General features: G+C 41.5%; 1 protein-coding gene across 1 annotated transcript in view; it reads right to left on the minus strand.

Moving 5' to 3' along the window:
• PAWR (pro-apoptotic WT1 regulator) overlaps window positions 1–14,172 on the minus strand; it is a 118,999-nt gene that overhangs the window by 3,109 nt on the left and 101,718 nt on the right. Inside the window, exons 5-6 of the mRNA XM_038756062.1 lie at window positions 9,957–10,104; window positions 5,402–5,506 (exon numbers count right to left, since the gene is read on the minus strand). Of these exons, the coding sequence (XP_038611990.1) occupies window positions 5,402–5,506; window positions 9,957–10,104 (253 nt within the window). The remainder of the gene's footprint in view (window positions 1–5,401; window positions 5,507–9,956; window positions 10,105–14,172) is intronic.

Here is a 14,172-nt window from a genome sequence, read left to right on the forward strand (position 1 = left end):
ATTAAGGTCACACAACAGGCAAACAGAGCTGGAATTAGAACCCAGGTCAGTGCTCTTTTTAGTAAACCTGGCCATAGCTGGGAAAAAAACCACAGAAGCATAAGACATATTCTGGGCCCCAAAGAACTAAACGCAGATGGAGAAGTATTTACCAACAGTGGAATTCAAAATAAATAAATATTAAACTAATATACAAATACACAGGCTCAGAGGACAGGTATAAATAAATTCTTGATGGCCAGAGGTGGTTTTGGGGTGTCGGGAATTAACTAGGGAAGACTTGGGAGAATTTGGATGGTATGGAGCGTTGAGATCTGGGAGATTTGTTGGGGGAAAGAAAGTTCTACGCTTGGGGAACAAGTGAACAGAAGGACCACAGGTGGGAGGGAGAGACAAAAGCAAGCTTTAATTTGGGAGTGAGGTGGGGAGGAGAAAACAGTACCAGCTCAGGAGTAGTTGCTACTGAGAGCCAATGGGTAAGGTATGGAGAGCCAAATATTCCTTTATCTGGGAAGATTTATGTTTTGTCTGAAGGGGGGCAGATCAAATGGTCTCTTTAGACTTTCCGGGACTTCAGATTCTGTGACTTCATGGCACCTCTGTGTGTCCATGAACCATCCATGATGTTTTTCTCTATTGCAAACCCATTGCTCTCTATGTTTCCTTAAATGATTAGGCTGATCATTTTAAGAGTTTTAAAGAGAAATAAGAATCAAATATCAACTCATTAATTCACTCATTCAATCGTATTTATTGAGCACCTACTGTGGGCAGAGCACTGTACTAAACACTTGGAAAATGCAACTCAGTAATAGAGAGAGACAATTCCTGCCCACACCAGGCTTACAGTCTAGAAGGGAGAAGACAGACATCAAAACAATAAGCATCAAAATAAATAGAATTGTAGATATATACATGTCAAAACAAGTAAATAGGCATTAATATAAATAAGTAGAACTATAGATTATGTGTCCATCTTTCAGAAGATAACAGTTCCTCTTACAAAAAAATTCAAGAAAACTTAAAGAATTAGGACAAATACCCTCTCCTGCTTCTATTTCCCAGCTTAATCTTCCTAGATCTTCCTTGTAGTGAAACTCACATCCAGGTTGGTTATTACAGAATTGGTGCCTGTGAATTAAGACTAACCACCCTTCAGATGATGTTTCAAGTCTGTTAATAAATTTGGTTTTGCTACTCAATTCAGGAGAGCGTGGATGACATCACTAGAGTTATATGTAGACTTTAGTTCTCTACTGCCCACAATTTTTAAAGCCCAAGAACAAATAGATTTTTATTTAGTTAAAATATGAAAGAAAGCAAAAATTTCAATGAATAAAGTGACTGACACATCACTGTGCAAATTACCTTTTGGAGCACTTTGTGTAAGATTCAGTAATTAAAATTGGTGAAATAATGGATTCCCATGGAATCCCAAGGCCTAGCAGGAAAAAGCATGGGCCTGGCAGTCAGCTGTACCACTGCTCAGCAGTGTGACTGAGGGCAAGTCACTTGGCTCCTCTGTGCCTCAGTCACCTCATCTGTAAAATGGGGATTAAGACAGTGAGCCCCATGTGGGATATGGACTGTGTCCAACCTGGTTAGCTTGTATCTACTCCAGTGCTTTGCACTTAAATGCCATTACTATTATTATTATTATGTAGTAAATACGAATACCATTTTTTTAAAAGCAGTGTGGCCTAGGGGAAAGAGCATGGGCTTGGGAGGCAGAGCTTCAGGGTTATGGGTTATAATTCCAGTTCTGCCACTAACCTGCTGTGTGACCTTGGGCAAATCACTTCATTTCTCTGTGCCTCCATTCCCTCACCGGCACAGTGAGGATGTTTTCCCTCCAACTTAGACTGTGAGCCCCATGTGGGACCTGATTATCTTGTATCTACCCCAGCACTTAGTATCCAGTGTTTGGTATATATAAGCACTTAAATACCACAATTATTATCATTACTACATAACTATTATTTTTGCTACCATAAGCTGACTTTTTAGTTTAAGATAATTAGTTATTCTAAAAGTTTATATTTGAAACACATTTTCATTTGATTCAGAAAGATGACTGAAATACTAGTAACATGCGCAATTCACTGCAAATCCTCTTTCCGTTAAATATCTAGCACTATAGCTTCACAGAAATCTACATGGGAGAAGAAGAGATAGTACCGTGAATTGGTTCAGTACTTTTACTTTTGAGTGTGCTGTCACATTTCTTATCTCATTTTACCCTTACAACATTATTTTGAGACAGGGTGGGAGAGGCTGGTAGGATTGCTTGTAGTGGGCAGGGACTATGTCTGTTATATTGTACTCTCCCAGGTGCTTAGTAAAGTGTTCTGCACATAGTAAGCACTCAATGAATATGACTGATTGACTATTCCCATTTTCAGATGTATGGATGGAGGCCCTAAGAAGCTAAGTGACTTGCCCAAGATCACTCTGCAAGCTAATGGCAGACCTGGGATTAGAACTAAGGTCCTTGACTTCCCAACCCATATAGTCTTTCCATTAAACCACACTGTCCAATAGAAGATATTACAACATGGTTTAATTCCTTCATTTATCTTTTCTTTTTGAATTTATTTATCTTTAAAAGGCGAATTGACTCATCAGCAATCCCCAGAGTTTAACTGGGTTCCAAGCTTCACTCAAGCACAAGCAAGTCTAGCCCAGGGTAGACTTGAATACCTGCAAACATTTGGCTGGTCCCAATTCTGTAAGCTCGTTGTGGGCAGTCAATATGTACATTTATTGATGTACTGTACTCTCCCGAGCGCTTCTTAGTACAGTACTCTGCACACAGTAAACATTCAATAAATACAACTGAATTAATAAATTCCCCAATCCAAAGGGGAAAGAGACATTTTAGCATTTTTGGTAGTCTTTTTGCACTTGAATTTGTACCCTATATTCACCCCACTCTCAGCCCCGCAACATTTATGCACATTTCTGTAATTTATTTATATTAATATCTGCCTCCCACCTGATAGACCGTAAGCTCATTGTGGCCGGGACCCGGTCTACCAATGCTGCTATACTGCACTCTCCCCAGCAGTTAGTACAATGCTGTGCAGACAGTAAGTGCTCAATAAATACCATTGACTGATCGACAGTCATTCCTAGAATGGTGGTCACTGAATCCAAAGGATTCGCCATCCTTATTGCACAGATTTATGTCTGAGTCGGATGAAGCTGGTCCCAAATGGTACCACAACTATGTTGAACCCTTGGGTTCTCTTAGGATTGAGGACAAGGCTGGAACTGCAAATGCTAATGTAGTTTCAATCAATTAATGGTATTTACTGAGCGCTTATTATGTGCAGAGGACTGTACTAAGGTCTGGGAGACTGCAGTATAACAGAGTTGGTAGACCCATTCCATGCCCACAGTGAACTTAGTCTAGAGGGGGAGATGGACATTAATATAAATTATGGCTCGGTATGTAAATGCTGTGGGGTTGAGGGTGGGGTACATATCCAAAGTACAAGGACTATTGCAAATAATGGTATTTGTTAAGTGTTTACTGTGTGTCAAGCATCATTTTAAGCACTGGGGTAGGTACAAGCTACTCAGGTTGAACACTGAACCTCTCTCACATGGAGCTCACAGTCTTCATCCCCATTTTACAGATGAAGTAACTGAGGCCCAGAGAAATGAAATGATTTGCCCAAGGCCACACAGCAGACAAGTGGTGGAGTAGATATTAGAACCCAGGTCCTTCTGACTCCCAAGCCCGTGCTCTATTCACTAGGCCTTGTCGCTTCCCATGCTAAAATGCCAAGTGCAGAGTTGATGGGGAGTAAAGGGTGAGGAGGGGACACATCTGAGCTGCGTCTCCTCCATCTTAATCCCATTAAGGTTGCAGGCTTCCGGTTGCAGGCTTCTGGTGCCGTCACTACTGATGGGAAAGTTAGATGGAAGGGAAGGCTCTGAGGCAAAAAAAGGCGCCTCCATTTTCTATATATTGAATTTCAGATGCTAGTGGGTCATTCATGGGGAGATGGCCCAGGGCCAGGTGAAGATACGGGATTGTAAAGTAAGATGAGAGGATGAATGTAGATTGGGAAGTCAGCTGCTCACAGGTGGTAACCAAAGTTACCTGATACAGTGAGTGGGAAGAGTTTCTAGAAAGAAGCAGGGCACCTGGGGTAGAAGCTTACAGAACTCCTTCAGTATAAGGAGTAGAAGGAAGACAGAAAAAGGAGAACGCTGTGTTATAAAACCAAGGCTGGGAGTGAATTCCTAGAAGGAGGGAGTAATCCAAAATGCCAGAATACTAACAAGTCCTGTGACATTTGTAAAGCACTGCCTATGAGCCAAGCACTGTATTAAACGTTGGGGGCAGACCCAAGATAATCAGGTCAGACACAATCAAAATCAGCCAAATGATCATGTCCATTAGATAGAAACAGAAAAGGACACTAAGTTTTTTGAGGGCAGGGAATGTGCCTATCAGCTCTGTTGTACTGTACTCTCCAAAGCGCTTAATATAGCGCTCTACAATCAAACCAATTGTATTTACTGAGTGCTAACTGTATGAAAAGCACTGTACTAAATGCTTGGGAGAGTACACTATAGCACTCAGTAAGTGCTCTAGAATTACCATTGATTAATTGACTGACTGATTGGAGAATTTTAGTGGGCATGGTTTCAGGTGAGCCAGAGGATGAAATCCAGATTGCATAGCTAAGAGTTGGCTCTGAAGGAACTGTGGGAGATCTTTGGGGAGAAGGGTAAGAATGCCGGGGGCGGGGGGGACAGGGACTTGAGAATGTAAAGGCAGTCCTTGGGTAAATTTGCATTGACTAGTCTTTAAGTTCCCAACAAAAGAGTTAGGGTGGTCACTGACTAGGAGGCTGTGAGCCCTTGAGGGCAGGGACTGTCTCTGGTGCTGAACTGTATTTCCCAAGCGCTTAGTACAGTGCTCTGCACACAGTAAGCACTCAAATATGACTGAATGAATGAATAGTTTTGAAGGGCAAGGGGATGGATTGAGATGGAGTAATCTTGTGAGGAATTCGACAGGAGCTGAAGAGAGATACCTGGAGCTCAATCTGGGAGGGAGTTTCCATTTTCAAGTGAAGTGTAAACCATTGCAACAGCCTTTTACATAATGGAGAAATTTCCTAACAGAAGCAAATTCGGATGAAAAGAAGGCAAGGTTAGAAATATTTCCGAATCATTTGTGGCTGCTCTGTGTATTAACCAAACGGTAAAGAGGTCAAGCCTAATGGGTTTAAGTATCTTGTATTAATGAAGATGGAATTCTATGCTTCAGATACATATGGAATAATCCAGATGGTTGACAAACTCAGAGATCAGTTCAGTCCTCTCCACCTGCTTTCATGTAACTGCCACGTGAAACCGAAAATAAAAATGTTATACTTACTCTATTTAATAAATCAATTTCTTCCTTGAGTTTCCCAATTGTTTCTTCTTTGTCCTGCATTATCCTCACGAGTCTTAAATTCTCTTGTCTCTCCTTTACTACTTCCTGGCAGACACACAGAACAAACAAAGTGTGATTTTGGCATTAGTTGATTACATCTTGAAGACCGCACACAATTTGTCTTGAATGGTTTACATTTGTCAAAACTGGTAAACTGACAGATATTAGGAATTTAGCAAAACTGTTTATTTGAAGTATTCTCCTTTTAATTAACCAGAGGAAGAAAAGCTCAGGTACTGGAAAGAGTGTGTATGTGTGTGGCAGGGGTGGGGGAGAAGGGAATGCAGACTTTAAAAGAATGTTCCAGATTAAGTCAAGGTTTACACAAGCCTTTAACAAATGCTAACAGATTTTTCTAGTAGCTTCCTCCCTCCTCTTCTTCTGTAAATCAACATAACATCACCTTTGAGAAAAGGTCAAGAATATTTCCAGCAAATCAAGGCAGCAACAGTGCATCAAAGATTAGATAGTTTTCAAGGACAAAGAGAGAGAGAGAGAGAGAGAGAGAGAGAGAGAGAGAGAGAGAGAGAGAGACAACTGCCCTGCAGTCAACTGGCAACATGGCTTTATTGGGCTATTAAGTAATGTCTGATTTATTTGGAAATTTGTGATTTATTTGGAAAACTGGAAACAGCCTAAAAGCCCAATAAAACAATTCTGTTAAGTAAATATTGGCCTTGAAAGCTTTGGGATTATTTTCTTTTACATCTCCATTTCCAAATGGAAATAAGCACTTGTTTTGATGCAAAATCCAAGTTCTTAGTTGGAACTTTATACATGTGAAGGAATTAATTTCCCCTCACTTTACATCCTGTGTAGTCAGAAAATGATTCTCTTTCAAATAAATAAAAAAACACAATTTCACAAGGGGATCCATTTGTGTGTGTGTGTGTGTGTGTGTGTGTGTAGTTGAAACCACTTGAGAACTGGTACTTTGGGGCAAGTAAAAAAGAATTTTAGATGCATTTTAGCTGGTTTAAGGGACATTTTTCAGGCATCAGCTGAGCCAAGATGCTCGGGAGGTACCTTTACTGAGTATATCAGCCTAAAACCAAAACATTCCTAGCTCAGGATCTTAGCTTCATGGTTTAATCAGGAATTTCAATGTGTAGTATCCACTACTAATATAGCTAGTATAAGCATGATATAGTGGTAATTGAAGAATACAAAATGTCTCTGTCTGAGGTTATGTAAATTCGATCTAGCCCCGAGGACACCGTGAGAAATCTAGTAATCAGAGGTGAATCGATTCCATTCTTTGGCATTCAGCAATGGGGTGAAAAGAGTAAAGTGGCAGAGAGGCAGGCTTACAAAACTCACAAAAAATAACCATGATATTTGTTAAGGGCTTTCTATGTGCCGAGCACTGTACAAAGTGCTGGGCTAGATACTGTATATGCAGATCGGACACAGTCTCTGTCCCTCATGGAGCTTAGGGTTTTAGTAGAAGGGAGAACAGGCATTGAACCCCTATTTTATAGATGAAGAAACTGAGCCCCAGAGATGTTAAGTGACGTGCCCAGGGCCACACAACAGACAAATGACAGAGCTGGGATTATCACGTTGCACATGTGTATGTCCCACCCGTGAGAATGCCCTGCTATAAAAGGGTCACTAGGAAATTTAAAAGTAGCCATAACTTCTCCAGCAATCTCAATTGTCCTTCTACCTCTTCCAATCAAGTCATTAAAATGAACTGAGTATCTACTAAATGCAAGTCGTACACTAAGCATTTGGCAAACTACAATAGAATTAGTACTTATGATCCCTATCCTCAAACAGTCCAAACAAATGAATGAAAAAAATACAGATAGGGGTAAAGAATAATAATAATAAAAAGATAATACTGATAATAATGAAATCTGTTAAGCACTTTCTATGTGTCAAGCACTGTACTAAGCACTGGGGTAGATGCAAGATCATCAGGTCCCACATGGGACTCATAGTCTAAGCAGCAGGGACAATGGCTTTTGAATCCCTATTTTGCAGATGAGGGAACTGAAGCACAGAGAGGTTAAGTGACTTGCCCAGGGTCACACAACAGACAGGTAGCTGAGCTTGGATTACAACCCAGGTCCTCTGACTCCCAGGCCCAGGCTCTTTCCACTAGGCCACGCTGCTACCCAAGGTAACAGTAATAACAATGATAGTAGTTTTTGTTAAATGTTTACTATTTGCCTAGCATACATACATAAGTATGCTTTTTGTCTCCTAAGTGCTGAATGGAGTAGTTGTTGGGGCAGGGAAATTAGATATTAGAAATTAGAGAAGGAGCGTGGCTCAGTGGAAAGAGCACGGGCTTGGGAGTCAGAGGTCATGGGTTCTAATCCTGGCTCTGCCACATGTCTGTTGTGTGACCTTGGGCAAGAAACTTAACTTCTCTGAGCCTCAGTTACCTCATCTGTAAAATGGGGATTAAGACTGTGAGCCCCATGTGGGACAATCTGATCACCTTGTATCCCCCCCCCCAGTGCTTAGAACAGTGCTTTGCACATAGTAAGCGCTTAACAAATGCCATCATTATTGCATACACTGGAGAAATTAGAAATTAATCATGGAAGGCCACCTGAAAGGGATGTGGGATTTCAGGAGAGCTTTAAGGATGGGGAGAATTGTGGTCTGTCACAAATAGGAAGAGATAGGGAGTTCTAGTTAGCAGGGGGAAGGTATGAGCAAGAGGGCCAGAGGCAGGAGAGACAAAAAGGCATGAGGAGCAGGAGAGTTGCAGAGGAACAGAGAGTGTAAGCTGGGGTGTAATAGGAGAAGAGAGTTGATAAGTAGGAAAGAGAGAGCTGATTGAGTGCCTTCGACCCAACGGTCAGGAGTTTATTTTTGATGTTGAGAAGAATCGGCAACCACATGAGATTTTTGATGATTGGGGAAGACAGGTGCAGGTGACGCTTTTGAAAAGTGATCTAGGCTGCAAAGTCAAGTAATGATACTTAATCACTTACTATGTGACAAGCACTGTTCTAAGCACTGGGGTAGATACAAGTTAATCAGGTCGGACAGATTAAGGACTGGAGAGGGGAGAGCCAGAAAGTGGGGAGCCTAGCAAGGAGGCTGATGCAGTGGTCAAGCCAAACTGACAGGAGCCCGGACGCGCAGATTGGTCATTTGGATGGAGAGGAAGAGGAGTATCCTGGTGTTGACTGAATAAGGGAGAAGAGGGAGGGAAGCGTCAAGGATAACGTCATCATTTGGGGCTTCGGAGATGGGGATACGACAGTGGTTCTTTCACCTGTGATGGGAAAGTGAGATGGACAAGAGGGGATAAGTGGGGAAAAGATGAGTTCAGTTCACATTGATTTTTGGGGTGATGGTGGAAAATCCAAATTTGAGCTGTCACAGAGGCAAGAGGAAATGCAAGACTGCAGAGAATAAGAGAGCACAGCTAGCAAGGTAGATTTGGGGAGTTCACTGCAGAGAGGTGGTTGTTGAAGCCCTGAGAGAGGGTGAGCTTCCTAAGCAGATGAATAAAATTGTAATCCACTAGACTGCAAACTCTAGATCAGGGATTGTTTCTACTTTATTTACTCTCCTCTAGACTGCAAGCTAGTTGTGGGCAGGGAGCGTGTCTACCAACTTTGTTACACTGCACTCTTCCAAGCACGTAGTACAGTGTTTCACATACAATAAAGGCTCAATAAATATGATCGACTGCTCCTTGTGGGAAAGGAACATGCAGTGCTAAGTGCTTGGTAGAGTGCTTTGCACACAGTAAGCACTCAATACAATTGATTACTGTTCTCTGAGCATAGAGTGCAGTGCTCCGCACACAGTAAGCACTCAATAAATACTACTGATTGATTGATGAGTGTAAAGTGAAAATGGAAGGGTATCAACTTTGAGGGACAACCAGTCAATCAATCAATCAAATGGTATTTATTGAGCACTCTACTGTGTGCAGGGTACTGTGCTACCGGATGTGAGGCAAGGGAAAAGCTGACAATAGAGATTGAGAAGGATTGCTCTGAGAGATAAGAGGAGAGCTGGGAGAGGACTGTGTCAGAAAAAAATCGAGTACAAGGCAGAGTGCTATACTATCTCTGAAGAGGCCGAGAGGTCGAGGATGGATTAGAGTCTGTTAGATTTGGCAAGAAAGAGGTGCTAAGGATCTTTTACATACAATCCCTTCTTTTCCCTTTACAACTGCTGTTGGATCAAATAACATCTGCTCATAATCTCCAATCTGGATAGAGTAGAGGGATTTAGTCTACTCCTTGCAGTTGGAAGGACAGCGGAATGAGGTAAAAGAAGAAAGCTGCTCTCAAACTTGCACCACAAGTTAAATCCTTCAAGATACTATGAGCTAGATAGTTTAGAAGCAAACGGTTATTAGATAGCATGTTCATGAGGTTTGTAAAAGTATATTCCAGTTAAAAATCTAAAGTTCAAAGGGTGAATCTAAAAACTGGTTAATTTTAATAACAGCATCTGAGAAGACATCTTTCTCATCAGAAAAGATATTTTTTAACAATTGCGTATTCCTTACCTTTTCAAGTTCTTCAATTTTCTTTTCCAATGCACTATTAGGGATGGGATTTCCAGAAGAATTTCCATCCCTGTTATATCTATGGAATCCTCCCCTATCTATTCTGGAATATCGACCTGGACCATCCTCTTCAGGACCACTAGTTGTGCTGTGGAAATAAGGATAAACTCAATGAAATGAGTATACATCATTTTAAAAATAGGAATTGCCTTGCTATGTGAAAATGAATCACGACACAGGAAGAGTCATTATTGCTGGTTAAAAGGGAAAAGTTATCCTAGCAGGATATGTGTGGTAAAACTTGAAATACAAAATTTCTTAACTGCAGCTGCTTTTCTGAAAGAAAACTATATAAATATGCTTAATTCCATTCAGTTAATGTTTTTTATTGAGCACCCACTGAATATATAGCAATGCAGTAAGTACTTATGAGAATATAGCCTAAATACAGAATACATACCCCATCCATAAGAAGCTTACAATTGAGTTGTTACAACTTTTTTATATCAAACAATGATATAAAAGAAGCAGAGTGACCTATTGAAAGAGCCAGGGCTTGAGAGTCGGAGGATCTGGGTTCTAATCTCAGAGTCAACACCTACCTGGACAAGTAATTTAACTTCTCTGTACCACAATTCTCTCAATTGCAAAATGGGGATTCAATTCCCATTTATTATTATTATTAATAATAATGTTAATAATAATAATTGTGGTATTTGCTAATAATAATTATGGTAGTTAAGCCCTTACTATGTGCCAAGCACTGGGGTAGATACAAGGTAATCAGGTTGTCCCATGTGGGGCTCACAGTCTTAATCCCCATTTTACAGATGAGGTAACTGAAGCACAGAGAAGATAAGTGACTTGCCCAAAGTCACACAGCTGATAAGTGGCAGAGCTGGAATTAGCACCCATGACCTCTGGTCGTGGGTCTGGTGAGCACTTAGTTCTTACTATGTGCCAGGCACTGTACTAAACTCTGGGTTGGGTACAAGTCTAACACAGTCTAAGTAAGAGGGAGAACAAGTATTGACTTACCACCTTAGGGCTGAGGACACTGAGGCACAAAGAAGTTAAGTGACTTGCCCAAGGTCTCACAGCAGACAAATAACAGAGCCAGGATTAAATCCCAGGTTTTCTGACTCCCTGGCCTGTGCTCTTTCCATTAAGTCATGCTGCTTCATATTGGATCTACACCTGCAGGGAGGGGAAACCAGTGCTCTCCCTCCTAAGACTTGGGAGCACGCCATGTAGGAACTGATTACCTTGCATCTACCCCAGTGCTTAGTACACGGCTTGGCGCATAGCAAATGCTTAACAAATAGTGCAATGATTATCGTGATGATTCTCTATCACAGCAAAAAATCAAATCAGAATCATGAATAAATAGGTTCCTATCTGCTGTGTGACCTTGGGCAAGTCACTTCACTTTTCTGGGCCTTAGTTCCTGCATCTGGAAAATGGGGATTAAGAGTGTGAGCCCCATGTGGGACAGGAACTGTGTCCAACCTGATTAACTTGTATCTACCCCAGTGCTTAGCACATAGTAAGCGCTTAACAAATGCCATTATTATTATTTCTGACCATCTCTGAAGTTACCCAGGGATCATGGACTTGAGAGTCATTTTTGATTATTCATTTGCAGTTTATCTGTATTGTTGCTTTGAAGACCTGTGGGTATGTGTGAATGCGTGATTGGGGGTAAGAGGGGTGAGCAGGGGAGTTGGAGAAATGGGGCATATACACGCAAGCTGAGAGGTTTCTGGTATCATAATGGGAGTTATAACTTTGAGCAGGGCTTGGGCTGTTCAGTTCTGCTCAACACTGCTGCTCTCCCAATGAAGCCTGGGAATTTTTTCACCTTAGGTATGTGGCCGCCTCCTCCCATCTTGGCTGTCTGCTATGCATGTGATGAGTCATGGGCAGTGGATGCACAGCTAATTATGAGGAAAGATTCCCACCACCTGGACGGCAGACACAGCGACATGCTCAAGCCAAAAAATCTCCAACTACCTCTGTGAGAAGTATTTGCTTATTACTCACACTGGCTGAGCTGGATAATTAAGAGTTTTGTTTTAAAGAAAAAAAAAATTAAGTGCTTACTCTGTGACAGGCACTGTACTAAGCACTGGGGTAGATAATGAGATAATAGGGTTGGAAACAGTCCATGTCCTGCATGAGGGCTCACAATCTTAATCCTCATTTTACAGATGAGGTAACTGAGGCACAGGTAAATTTAAGTGACTTTCCCAAGGTCACAGAGCAGACAAGTAGTGGAGCTGGGATTAGAAAACAGGTTCTTCTGACTCCCAGGCCCGTGCCTCTACCCACTAGACCACGCTGCTTCTCTTGCTACTTCCTCCCCCTAACCCTTCCTCTCTTGCTTTCCTAATTTCCCTCTTTCTTTCCTTCTTTCTTGCTTTCCTTCTCTCTCTCTCTCTCTCTCTCTCTCTCTCTCTCTCACACACACACACACACAAAACTGCACTAAAGTAATCACCATTTTGAGGATTTTGAATCAGCAGATTATGGCATAGCACTGTGTCTTGGAAAGCCTCGTTATGTACTCCCAAGAATTTTAGGGAAATACCATCATCTTCCACTTAGAGACAGACTGCGACCTAGAGACCTAGTCACTCTCAGGGTCAGCGACCGTAAGCATGATCAATGGTTTTGGCTGGGATTAGTAGGTTGGGAGGGAAGACGAGGGGAAAGGGTCCAAAGAGAGTTTTGCCCAGAAACTCAACACCCTGTATTGGTTTGGTGGGATTTCAGGAAAGAGTTGGACGATATATGTCCCGGAGCTACACTTGGCATTTTCTCCTTTTATATCACTGGACTCTGGAATTTGCCTTATCTAATTACTGCCATGCTCACCTTCCCACCATCAGCCAAACTCCACTGGGCTACTCACCACTATCTCACTTCTTTCCTCTCCTAAGCATTTTTGGTATAAATGCTGCCCTCGAGAGCCACTGTGGAAAATGCTACAATAAACACACCGTGCAATACCATCTCTTACCTAAAAAGATCTTTATCCTAATTTTGATCTTTTTGGTTTTGCTTTCTAAAATGAATTCTCTACCCATAGCTACATGACTAGTGAAACCAGAGTACTGGGTGTGCTTTTAATAAAAAATTATCACCATAACTATGAATCTTTAAAAAACATTCCTTTCAGACCCCTTTTTTGGCTTTTCTTAAAACCACATCAAAGTGCTTATTAACAAAGCTCTAGTTCATGAACCAATGCATATTTACAGATGTTAGTCACCCATTAGCTAAATCAAAAGGTGCAAGGAAGAGAGTAAAATGGAGTTTTTTTGTTTGTTTAGACTAAAATCCAGGAATCCAATTTGTGAATTATCCAAATCCTCTGCTTCCCCCCACCTCTCCTTTTCTGCTGGATACCATTTTGGGTGTTTCACTGCATGACAGAAATTTCTTCAGAGTTTGCAAAGGGGCAATAAGAAGAAATCAAATGCAAAGAAGCTCATTTTGTTACTTGCTAGTATAGGTGTGTTAAAGATACAGACTAAGGGTTGGATCTGGCCCATTTAAAAGGTATAAACTCCTCCTTTAGATTGTAAGCTCCTTATAGGCAGAGAATGTGCCTACCAATTCTGTTGGAGAAGTAGATGGAGTAAAGGATAGAACACAGGCCTAGGAGTCAGAAGATCATGGATTCTAATCCCGGCTCCTCCAGTAATCTGTTGTGTGACCTTGGACAAGTCACTTAACTTCTCTGGGCCTCAGTTATCTCATCTGTAAAATGGGGATTGAGACTGTGAGCCCCATGTGGGACAGGGACTGTGTCTAACCTGATTTGCTTTTATCCACCCCAGTGCTTAGTATAGTGCCTGGCACATACTAAACTTTTAAAAAATACCACAATTATTATTCTTATTATGCATGGCTCAATGGAACGAGCACGGGCTTGGGAGTCAGAGGTCATGGGTTCAAATCCCAGCTCCACCAATAGTTAGCTGTGTGACTCTGGGAAAGTCACTTAGCTTCTCTGTGACTCAGTTACCTCATCTGTAAAATGGGGATTAAGCCTAAGCCCCATGTGGGACAACCTGATCACCTTGTATCCTCCCCAGTGCTTAGAACAGTGCTTTACACATAGTAAGTGCTTAACAAATGCAATTTTTTTTAGTACAGTGCTCTGCACACAGTCAGTGCTCAACAAATACAATCAATTGACCAGAAAGAG

Source organism: Tachyglossus aculeatus, chromosome 14, assembly GCF_015852505.1.
Source record: "Tachyglossus aculeatus isolate mTacAcu1 chromosome 14, mTacAcu1.pri, whole genome shotgun sequence".
Taxonomy (NCBI): Eukaryota; Metazoa; Chordata; class Mammalia; order Monotremata; family Tachyglossidae; genus Tachyglossus; species Tachyglossus aculeatus.